General features: G+C 34.4%; 1 protein-coding gene across 3 annotated transcripts in view; it reads right to left on the bottom strand.

The window, feature by feature from the left end:
* The window catches only part of CWC27 (CWC27 spliceosome associated cyclophilin), a 256,232-nt gene that overhangs the window by 210,638 nt on the left and 33,554 nt on the right, over positions 1-12,040 (bottom strand). For all 3 annotated transcript variants that reach the window (XM_031666192.1, XM_021939392.2, XM_021939391.2), the window contains exon 10: positions 9,261-9,418. In XM_031666192.1, coding sequence (XP_031522052.1) covers positions 9,261-9,418 — 158 coding nt within the window. The remainder of the gene's footprint in view (positions 1-9,260; positions 9,419-12,040) is intronic.

Raw genomic sequence — 12,040 nt, 5'->3', positions numbered from 1 at the left:
GCACAATTCCATTCCCTATAAACTGATGCAGTGAGATCAATGGATTGTAACTCTCAAGGGTAATATAAATCAATACATTCTAAAGAGATGCAAATACCTCTTTTCTGTTTTGACAGGAGAAGCTTCCCCCACATGTGCATTTCACTGCTTCTTGTCTGCCATAAAAAATCTAATTGTAAAAACAGTAGGGTTGCCATATTTCTGATATATATAGCTGAAGTTCAAGGATTTTTTCTTTTTATTTTGAAGGTGATTCCTTGGATATGGATTAACTGGTTCTCAATGAACTGAATAGGCACTTTAAAAGTGGTATTTTTATTTCAAGTGGCCCAAGAAACGGTTTAGTCCAGAATATCCAAAAATTCTTGCTATCAATGTCCAAACAGAAGAAAAATGGAAGCTTGCCAGAAATGCCAAATATAGTATGGTTTCTATTACAATTAATGCTACTCCAAAATTTTAACCATAATTGGTAAAGGCAATTAAAACAAACCACCTAGTCTACATTGAGAGATTATGCAACATTATTTAAAGAATTGAATGTAATGTTAAAGTGCTATTTCTTTTAAATAGTGGCTCCAAAAAGTGACTTACTTTATTAGCATCAGAGTCATACATATGAAATCGCTGATATTTGACTGTTTTTGATTTGCAAAAAATGGCAATTTTGTGTTCAAACCTTTTAAACCTGGTATTTTGATCTTTTCCTGAAATATATACTGCCTACTTAACATCCATAGTACTTTGTATGCACATCTAGCAGAGCTGAATTGTAATTAATTGACAACAATTCTTATTCTTACACCATATTGTGAACATTTGCAGATAGAAACCATGTCTCCTTTATTTTCATGTTCCTGGAGTCTACCACTTCCTGGCACATATCAGTTCTTACACAGTGGCTGGGAACAAGAATAACATATATTTGAGAATAGAATGATTGGTTAGCAAAAAATATACAAAAATAAAAATCAAGTTCTAGTAAAAATTAGAATGTAAATTTAATTAAACCTGGGACTGGTCCAAAGCTTAATATTTGCTGTTAAACAGAAATATTTCCTGAAAATACAACATTTGGATTACTACTACTCCATACCAAAGCAAAAAAACAACTGCAAATTTTCTTTATTCAGAGACCAACTACCCAGTGTCTAGATCTTGGAGTTCTATTTATCTTCCTCTCTTTTACTGTATGCTTCAGTCCAACACATTGGGACAAAAGAGAATGAAAGGAAGCAGAAATGTTCTAGCTGGTTAATTTCACTCTTTGCTTATAAATGTTCTGTGAGATGAAGAGGGGCACATCCTAGAGATGATAATTTCAATGGTTTGAATTGGGTTTTTATAATATCTGTGGGTTTCAATGTTTACTAACCTGTTTTTTAAAAATTGTACTATCATTTAAAAATGTGCGCTATCCTTTAAATTTTTGAAATTTAAATATTGAACTATCTTTTTTAATTTCCTAAAGCAAACAATGTTTATTTACTAAGGATAACTCTGTACTTCCTAAGTCTAATCATAAAGTAAGAGAAGCCAGACACAAAATATAGTAAGAGTAAAAAGTTATCTAAGTATGAGAAGAAGCTTATTAATGTTTCTGAGAAGTCTAGAAATCCTGGGGAAAAAATATTCAAATTTCCATAAGAAATGCTAATCATATATTTCAAACCCAACAAAAGAAGATTTGAAACACTAACAGCTCATTTAGATGTTCATCTAGGCCTCAGAAGGTATGAAAACATGACTGTATTATCCCATGCTCCATAATTTAGAGTTTAATCAATTCATAAGATCTTTAATTTCGACTTCAATATTCATATCTAAATTCCTGATGCTATCATTATAGTAATATATCTCATATTCAGTCAACCTAACAGAACTCCTGAGCAAAACACAAATTTCAGTTAACTTTATCAAACAAGATCATTTTCTCATAAAAACGGAAAAGAGCTGCAGTCAACTAAACACGGCATATAAATAGAACACAGCTGATAAAGTTAGAACCTGTTCAAACCCTAAGACTGATGCCCTTCTAGTTAACCCTAAAAGATTATCAGGAAATTTTTAATGATTGTGATTTTAAGGTATATGTTAAGATTTCTTTCATTATATTTCAATTTGATGTAATTAATTTAGAATCACAATAAAAATTTAGAAATACAATAAAATTATAGATGATAGAAATTGCATAATAAAAGATATCATTATCATAATGCTGTAATTGTCCTAACAAACCACTGAGTTTTTACTATCTGGTCCACTTATTACAGCTGATTTTATTGTTTAGTCATTTATTATGTATCAATATACAGATGCTAAAAACAAGCAGGGAAGACAACTCAATCTGGTTTACATGATCAACTTGCAGTAGCTGAGCTCCACCTACAGGCAAAAAAGGATTTCTTACAATAAGCTTTAAAATAGTACTTTCAAAACACAAGCTGCAAACTACCCTCACAGTTTTCATCAACCTTGTCTGTATATTAGACTTACCTGGAGTGTTTTTAAAAATTTCTTATGGCTGAATACCAAAATTTATGAACAGCTTGTTCAGGAATGGGTTGATTCAAATGTACCAACAAGGTTGAGAGATACTGATTTTATTCCTTATCAGCCACATTTTAAAAAAACATTAGGAACACTCAAATATCTTATTTTCTTTCTCTAAAATTACTTGATTCTCACTTTCTTGACCCTTTTATCTTTCTTAAGATTAAAACCAAGTGCAGCTGAGATAAATGTCTTTAACCCTGTTGAACTGCAAAAGTCCTGTGAAAGACCTGAGGTAACCTTACAAAATATCGTCCACTTTTACATTATTCTATACCTCAGAAATAATCATGGAGGTATGTGTTTGGGAGTAGAATTCTTAACACTGAATGCATATTAGAATATTTAGAGAGTTTTGATAAAGTATAGTGCCCCAAATTAATGTATGCTTTTGATGTTAGAAATAGCATTAAAAAAATACTTAGAGGAATAAACTTAACCAAGAAGCTAAAAGATCTGTCTTCTGAAAACTATGTAACATTGAAATAAATTGAAGAAGGCACAAATAAATGGAAAGATATCCCATTCTGGATTCATGGATTAGAAGAATTAATATTAAAATGCCCATACTACCCAGAGTGATCTACAGATTCCAGGCAATTTCTATCACAATTACAATGTCATTTTTCACAGAAATAGAAAAAAAAAAATCCTACAGTTAGTACAGAACCAGGAAAGACCCCAAATAGCCCAAGCAATCTTGACCAAAGAGAACAAAGTGGGAGGCATCAGGCTCTCTGATTTTAAAATGTATTATAAAGCTATTTTAATCAAAACAGCATGGTATTTGCATAAAAACAGACACCTCAACCAACTAAATAGAATAGAAAGTATAGAAATAAACTCAGGTATTTACAGTCAATTGATTTTCAACAAAGGCATCAAGAACACACAATATATAAAGAAAAGTCTCTTCAATAAAAGTTGGGAAAACTGGATATTCACCTGCAGAAGAATGAAATTGGACCTTTATCTCAAACTATATGCAAAACTCAACTCAAAATGTACAAAAGACTTAAGAATAAGGCCTGAAACTGTAAAGCTACTAGAAAAAAAGGGGGGGTGGGGCGGGGAATAGCTCGCTGACACTGATCTCAGCGATGATTTCTTGGATAGGACTCTCAAAACACAGTCAACAAAAGTAAAAATAGACAAGTAGGATTGCGTCAAACCAAAAAACTTTTGCACAGCAAAGGAAATGAATAAAGAGACAACCCATGGATTGGGAGAAAATATTTGCAAATCATACATCTGGTAAGGGGCTAATACACAAAATATATAAGGAACTTAAACAACTCAACAGCAGTAAAACAAATAACCCAACTACAAAATAGGCAAAAGATCTAAACAGACATTTCTCAAAGTTTGCTTAGACTAGAATAAGTTTTGTGGCTTGGCACAGTAGCTCACGCCTATAATCCCAGCACTTTGGGAGGCAGAGGCGGGCGGATCACGGGGTCAGGAGATTGAGACCATCCTGGCTAACATGGTGAAACCCCGTCCCTGATAAAAATACAAAAAATTAGCCGGGCGTGGTGGCGGGCGCCTGTAGTCCCAGCTACTCAGGAGGCTGAGGCAGGACAATCGCTTGAACCCACGAGGCAGAGGTTGCAGTGAGCTGAGGTTGCGCCACTACGCTCCAGCCTGGGCGACACAGCAAGACTCCGTCTCAAAAACAAAAAAAGGAAAAAGCTTTGTAATGCATGCTTACCATAGTTAATGTATTTCAAAATTGCTAAAAGAATACATTTTTAATGTTCTCACTACACACAAAAAAGGTAAGTTGTTGAAGTGGATAAATACGTTAGTTAGCCTGATTGAATCTTTCTACAATGAATACATACAGCAAAACATCATATAGTAACCTATAAATATATACAATTACTATTTGTCAATGAAAAATAAGATTATTTTAAAAGTTAGAAACGTGGTTACTATTAGGAGATGAGGGGTAAGTAACTAGAATGGGGCAAGAGGTGAATTTATGGGCAATGGTAATTTTTTGTTTCTTGATCTGGGTGATGGGTATACGGATATATTTAGTTTGTAAAAATTTAGCTAGCTGTATACTTATGTGCACCATGAAATATAGTTAATAGACACACTGTTTGTATATTATACTTAAATTAAGAGTTTAAAAGTTAAAAAAGGATCTTCCCAGACTTTACCTCAGACCAAACAATTCTGAATCTCTGGGTGAAGGGCCTAGGAATTAGTATTTTTCAAAGCCTCTTCCATGAGCCTAATGTGCAGTTGGGAGTGAAAACCGGTCCTATCATGGAACACAATGAATTCAATCTTTTATTTATCCACTCATTCCACAAACTTGAATGACCAGTTACTATATAGTTACGATATTAGCCGCCTCTGAGGAGATAAAGATAAATAAGATGTAGTCTCTAAAGAGCTTAGTTTAGGCAAAGGAGAGGCAAATCAATAAATCCCAATTGAAAATACAAGCAAGCTACTTACAAGACCCAGAGGAGAAAGTGATTTGTCAAAGAAGAATGTATTCATTTTTCACTCATGTATTTACAAAAATATTTGGGTATCTATGCTGTTTGAACATGGAGATACAAATGTAAATGGACATGATCACTACTTTCAAGAAAGTTACAGTATAAGGATACACAAAGAAGAAAAATATATATATATATAACTTAATACTATACTATTACAGAATTGTAGAAAGGGTGCACATAGGTTTGCACTAGGGAGTCAGGGAACATAGTACCAACTTGCTGACCTTGGAACTAACATGATACAAACTTGAACTTGTCCATGAGCACTAGGGATAAAAAGTAATATTCTACAGGACTGCTTCTCAAACTAATGCACATACAAATAACCCAGGGATCTTGTTAAAATGCAAATTCTAATTAAAAATGTATAGGACAGGACCTGAGACTTGGTATTTCTAACAAGTTCCCAAGTGATACTAATGCTACTGCTTCACAGATCACACTTTAAATAGTAAGGTTCTTGAGAGAGATTAGTCTCGAGAGAGAAGAGACAAAAATCTCCATAGCAGGGAAACCAAGAAAAAAAAATTGGAAAATAGTCAGTCGATTATCAATAAGATGGCCTTAGTGGGAGTAGATTCAGTGGAGTGGTAGGCAAGAAGCTAAATGATGTGTATTTAGAAATAAATAGGAAGGAGGTAGGGATAGGAAATAAAATGGAATGGTTTAGTTAGTTTTTACTCTTGAAGCGAGGAAGATAAAGGAATATGGGTTGAAGAAATTCACTCTCATTTCATAAAAAAACCAGCAGCAAGGTGATCGACTGAGTGAGTGAGTTTGAAGTGTGAAGTAAACATTGTGGCGAGTGAGTAAAAAGGAAGCACTGGAGACACAGCTGAGGCTGGAATCTAGAAATCCATAATAATACCAGCTTGTATATAGCTGTGTGATTCTGCTGAGCTGTATCCAGTAGTCAAGATATAGGCATAGAGAAAGTGGGCTGGAAAGAAAGTGGGATTGGTACATTTTAAAAAGGGAAGAGGAAAGGGATTAGAAATCCCAGGAAGTCAGAATAGATATAAGGGTGCCTATTCTCTAAGGAGAGAAACTAGGAAGCATTTTGGATTTGTATTTCCCCTGAGCCCTTTTTTCAAATGAACAACTACAGACACTGTTGCGAACACATTACTAGGAGAAGATCTTACTGTATGTAAACTTGTTGAAAACTATATGTTAAATATCATTCTCTAGTTTAAATATTAAGCACTCAATAAATACATGTGTAGGTTTAACATCCAAAGTGATAAACAGTTTTAACAGATTCCGGATGTTTCCTTACCAAAAGAAGCAATACCATACATTTTCAGTAAAATTATACTTTGAATGGCTCCTTGCTTAAAGGGCTGGTAGGCTAGTCTAGTCTTTGATCCTACTGCTTAAATGGAAAAATGACCAAAGGATAATAGAGTACTTCAAGCACAACCAGACGAGAAGTTATGTATCAAGAGTACTCATTTTTTAATAGATAATGATTTCACACTGACATCCTATCTGGCTGGCAGCTATACCCATTACGACTCAAACTGAGCAGTGACTTTCCTTTAAATATAATTATCCTTTTTACCACATTGTAATTTTTCAGTACATTTGGAGCTTTCCTATGTTTGGTTGTTTTATTTTTTAACCATAAAGTTAACTCCAGAGACTTGCTGGTATAAATAACCAAAAGTACTAATGATCTGGAAATTTTTTAAAATTTATTTTTATTTTTTTAGAGACAGGGTCTTGCTGTGTCACCCATGCACGATCATAGCTCACTGCAGCCTAGAGCTCCTAGGCTCAAGCAATTCTCCCACCTCAGCCTGCTGAGCAGCTGGGATTACAGGCATGAGCCACCATGCCAGGGTCTGATTTTGGCAACTTCACGAACTGAAAAAATACATGGTCATGACACAATCATGGAAATTTCTACACTAGAGGAAAAAACTGTTTCTTCCCTTTGAAATTTTGTACTTTCTCTACTATCCTGACCTTATTTTTCTTTTGTTTCTCTTTGTAGGTAGGAGAGATAGGATGAAGGAGGGAGAGTAGAGAATGTGAATAATGAAAATGTGGGGGAACAAAACAGTTATAAATAAATGTGTGCTGTTTGCACCATTTACAAAGGCATACTTTGCCAATTATTTTACCTAAAAGAATCCAATAATGTCCACAATACTCATGTTTACCTAAAATATTCAAGCCACCTTTGGAGACTTATTTCTTATTTAATTTACTTTTCTTAGTAGAAAAGTATTTAATTTACTTTTGTAATTTATTCAATTTACTTTTCTTAGTAGACTTGCAATGCACTTGAATATAGCTTTTTCCTCTACAGTGAATAGTACAAATTATGCGATTTTAATTTTGCAAATTATACTGATTTATAAAAAGAGAAAAACTGCTTACATTAGTAAGTGGATATATACGTTCCTATGTAAGAAATCAGCATAAAAACTAAGCTTTAAATGTCTGTTGTTTAAGTCATCCAGTCTATGGTATTTTGTATAATGGCCCAAAACACTCTTCTATCAATCCATTCGCCATACTAAATACAATCTCAGTGTATCATTTGCCTGTAAAAACTTCAATGGCTCTCCAGTATTCTCATGATAGATCAGATTCCTAAATCTAGCTATCAATGCCATGTTTGGTCATCAGGCCCAAACTACAGCCAAGGAAATCTTTTAAGAATAACCCTTAATTGTAAGAGTGAACATAATTTTGGAAAATGCAAACTTTGACTTTTCTTAACATTAGTTAAACAATTTTTTAAAGACACTTATGAAAGGTGCATTAAAAATAAACTTCAGTTCTTATACAAAATTTAGCATTGCTAAATTATAATTTATATTATAGGGTATATAAATACTTGAAATTTATTAAAGCCTATAAGACAGAGTTGGGACTTTAAGGAACACTTAAATATAACATAAATATTTGGTTGGTTCATCTATTAAAATTTTTAAATATATTTTTGTTACATTATAAACCTAACCTTTAAAAAAATTCATAATTTTTTAAAATAAGAAAACACATGCCTTGAATGAGTGGAATAAAACATTATGTATCCATAATTATATTCATGATTTAACTAAAAGTCACAGTGCTAATGAGAGGTTTTTCAACTCTATGAATCTAGAAGCATGCATATGATCACTAAAATCTTTAGTCTATATTAGCTACTATATATAGTATATACAATATAATTTAGTATATAAAATTATTCAACAGTGATTACTTGAGTGTCGGGTGAATATTGCTGGAAAAAAGACATTTAAGATGACTCCTAAGTGCCATTTCTAAATGTTCAAAGCTACGCTTTTAGTGGAAATTTCTGGGAATCATTTTTACTTGATTACATAAAGAAAAAAATTGAGGGAGCTATGCAATGATAGCATGGAAATCCTTTTTCAGTTTTTCTACATGTGGTTGAGAAACATGATTGAGAAAAAGAATGTTATTTAAATGTAGTTACATTCATCTTATCCCCAAATAGTATTTGAAGAAAACAATAATTAATTATTTTAAATATTGCTTTAAATAATTGAAGCAATGTTATTTAAAATGTATACTATGAAGTTGAAATAGAATCACAAAGGAGATAATTTTTTCAATTAAGTTGAATTGCAGGAGAATAAAATGTTGAGTTATAAATCCAACAAACTTTTATCACCAGAGAGTAAACTTTTCATCATTTGCTGAAATTTATTTTATGATACTACTGAGCTTAGGATAGGTATATGGTAGTTGGTAAATCAGACTTGAAAAGATATTTAAGAACGTTTTCAGGCCCACACATTTTCTTCATCAATTTTGACAAATTTTGCTCACCTAAATTATTTGAGGATGTCTCTTTTCTTTCTACACAATTACTCTACTGCTGTCACTGGTATTTAACAAATGCATTCTTTCACATCTAGCTAATACATTATTAGCCTATATATATGAACTTATAGAGCCTTTCTAAAAAAGGATCAGAGAGAAATAAAATGGAATTGAACTCACAGGATCATTACTATGTTTACTTTAAGCTTGGTGTATTTTATTTTAGGCCCGCTACTGGGCCAATTTGTACAACTGTTATGTTTATCAAACAATATGAAAATAGTATTTTAAAAATTAGCTGAAGAGAGGATTCAATCTGAATTAAAGTGAAATATAAAAAGACAAAAAGTCTGATACCTAGCACAGTAACTGACTCACCTGCGGCTGACTGATTTCTTCTCCACTTCTCCTTCTCCAGCTGATTTAACATTCGCGCTTGTGTCCTTTTTTAACTTTTTGGCAATTCTTTCTCTCATCAGGTTCTTTTCATCACCATCAACATATTCATCATACTCTGCACTTTCATCTTCTCCATCCTGTAGAAATGGAAAATGAGTATTTGCCAGGCACTCAATTTCCCCTTTCATTTCTAGAGATCTACTGCATCCACTGAATCTCCTTATTGCATTCTAAACTAGGTTTTTCTTTATTTTGTTTTCTTTTGTGTTGAATTATAAGCCTTTGAAGAATCTGCTACAGGTGGGAATAGCCCTGGGTTCTGCTCTAAGCCAACTATGTAATTATGGGATACCCCAGGAAAGGTTGTTTGCTCAATTCATGCCCAGCTCCTTTGTGCAGCAGACTTCACCCCCTATATCACCCGGGCTATTGTATCTGTCTATATTCCTATTCTTATCTCAGTGGGAAATGTGGCTTCTGAAGGCAGTTGGGCAGCATACCGACCTCAACACGGATCAACTCAGGTAGAAGAGGTGTAGTGCAGAAGCTGAGATTTCTATAATCCAAGTCATAGCATCACTTCTCTTCTGAAAACCCTCTAGTGGGTCCCCAACTCACTCAAGGCCCTATGCAGTCTAAACCTCCCTGACATAACCTCCTACAACTCCAGCCCAGCAACACTAGCCAGCTTTGGAGTTGTTGTTCTCTCCGGCCTGAAACAAACACTCTATTCCAGATATCTCTTCGCTGCTTGCTCTTTCATCTCCTTCGGATCTTTGCTCAAATATTACCATCTTGGTGATGAGATTACCCTATTAAAATGGCAGAACCACACACTTACCTCCAGTACTCTTTCCCCTTCCCTGGCTTATTTTCCAAAGTACTTATCACCTATCTGATACACCATACATTTTAATTATTTGTATGTGTATTGTCTCTCATCCAACTATAGCATACACTCCATGAGGGCTAAAATTCTGGCCTGTTTTGCTTACTGTTGTATCTTCGACTCCTAGAATGGTACCCAGCATTAACAGAGGGAGGAATGAAGGGAAGAAAGAGGGGAGAGAAGAAGGAAGAAATAACCCCAAGTGGATCATTTTTATTTCGTGATTCTTTCTTTGATCTGGTGAGTCGTAGTGAAAGCAGGATTCTTAATTTGAGACTTGTGGACCCCTAAAGCAGTGGTCCTCAAAGTCTGGTCTTTAGATGGTATTACATAGTTGTTTATTAACACCTGAAATTCTAGTCCTCATTGCAGACTTATTGAACCAAAATCTCTGGGGGCAGAAATTATGAATGTTTTCAACAAGATGTTTAAGCACTAAAAGTTGACAACCACCAACCTAGGCCTTCCATGCTCAGGCCTCAGGAGATCTGAAAAAATTCCCGGCAAATTCATATAATTTTGGTTGTGAATGTAGGACATCTTCCTGGGAAAGGATCCACAGTTTTAGTCACCCACCCGTGATATTAAGAGCAAATCTATACTTTTACATTCTATCCTATACATTGATCCTATCTTCTAGATCCATATTATGTTACACAGATGTCTCCAAATTACTTCAATCTTGAAATGTATAAAATTAAGCTCATTACTTTTCATCCTTCTCTCCATCTCAACCCTATGCTTTCTTTTGTACCCATCTAACAAGTTGCCCAAACCAGAGACTTTGTGGTTGTCTTGGACTACTCCTCCCTCACCTCATAGTATGGAATCAGTCACCTCCTAGACCTCTTTCAAATCTACCTCTTTCCCATCTCACAGCTGTGGTCTTATATCAAGCTCTCCTCCTGCAATAGCTTCCCAGTGGCTGTCCTTGACATCAGTCTGTTTCCTCTAATTTGTCCTCTATAATATCACCAACGGTGATCTTCCTGAAATGCAAAATTGATCACAGCATCCTTCTTTTTAACCAACACCCTTCAACTGTTCCTCACTTCCTTTTGAGAAAAAATTCAAACTCCTCACCACGGCCTATGAAGCTCTGTAATGAAGCTCTGGCCTGTCACCACATCCTGTTCACGCTGGCCTGCTTGCAGCTCTTAGAACACACCAAACTCTCCTGCTTCGGACTATTTTGTATATGCAGTTCCCCTTACCTTCAATAATCTTCTTCCTTGCTCTTCACAAGACAGACTCCTTGAAACTTTAAATCTCCGTTTGTATTTCCTAAATAAGGTATAATCTCTCCTTATTTCCATGCTTTAGTATATGCTGTTCTCTGAGCTAGAGGGACCCTGCCCTTCACCACTTTCTTTTCTGACTTATCTAACTCCTAACTCTCATATAAGACATAAACACCATCATCTCTTCCAGGAAGGTTTTCTTGACAAGGTCAGATATTCATCCTCTCTCTATCTCCTACTGATAGCCAGAGAGAGCCTTCTCTTTTGACTGTGATAATAGATAAATCTATGTTCGTGCATGGAAAGTTATGTACTTCCTAGTAAATTATATAATGCACAGATTAATGGGTTTTTATATACAAAGTGGCATATGTATAATTTGCAAAACTTGACTCTTATGTATTAAAGGAAAATCTTCCTTCTGTTTTGTTAGCTTTATTACCCAACACAACTAACAAAGATCACTACAGTCTTGAATGAGAATCTTTTGAAATGTGTATATAAAAAGGGGATACTACTATAAATGACTGATCAAAGCATTTCCCATGTATCATGTAGGATGCCCACACACCAACACTTAAACTTTTAACACAATAAAATTATAACATCTCAAGTTTGAGTATTAATGT

The sequence above is a fragment of the Papio anubis genome, chromosome 5 (genome assembly GCF_008728515.1).
Source record: "Papio anubis isolate 15944 chromosome 5, Panubis1.0, whole genome shotgun sequence".
Taxonomy (NCBI): Eukaryota; Metazoa; Chordata; class Mammalia; order Primates; family Cercopithecidae; genus Papio; species Papio anubis.
The sequence above is the reverse complement of the archived record's forward strand: the minus strand, read 5'-3'. Positions and strand labels throughout refer to the sequence as shown.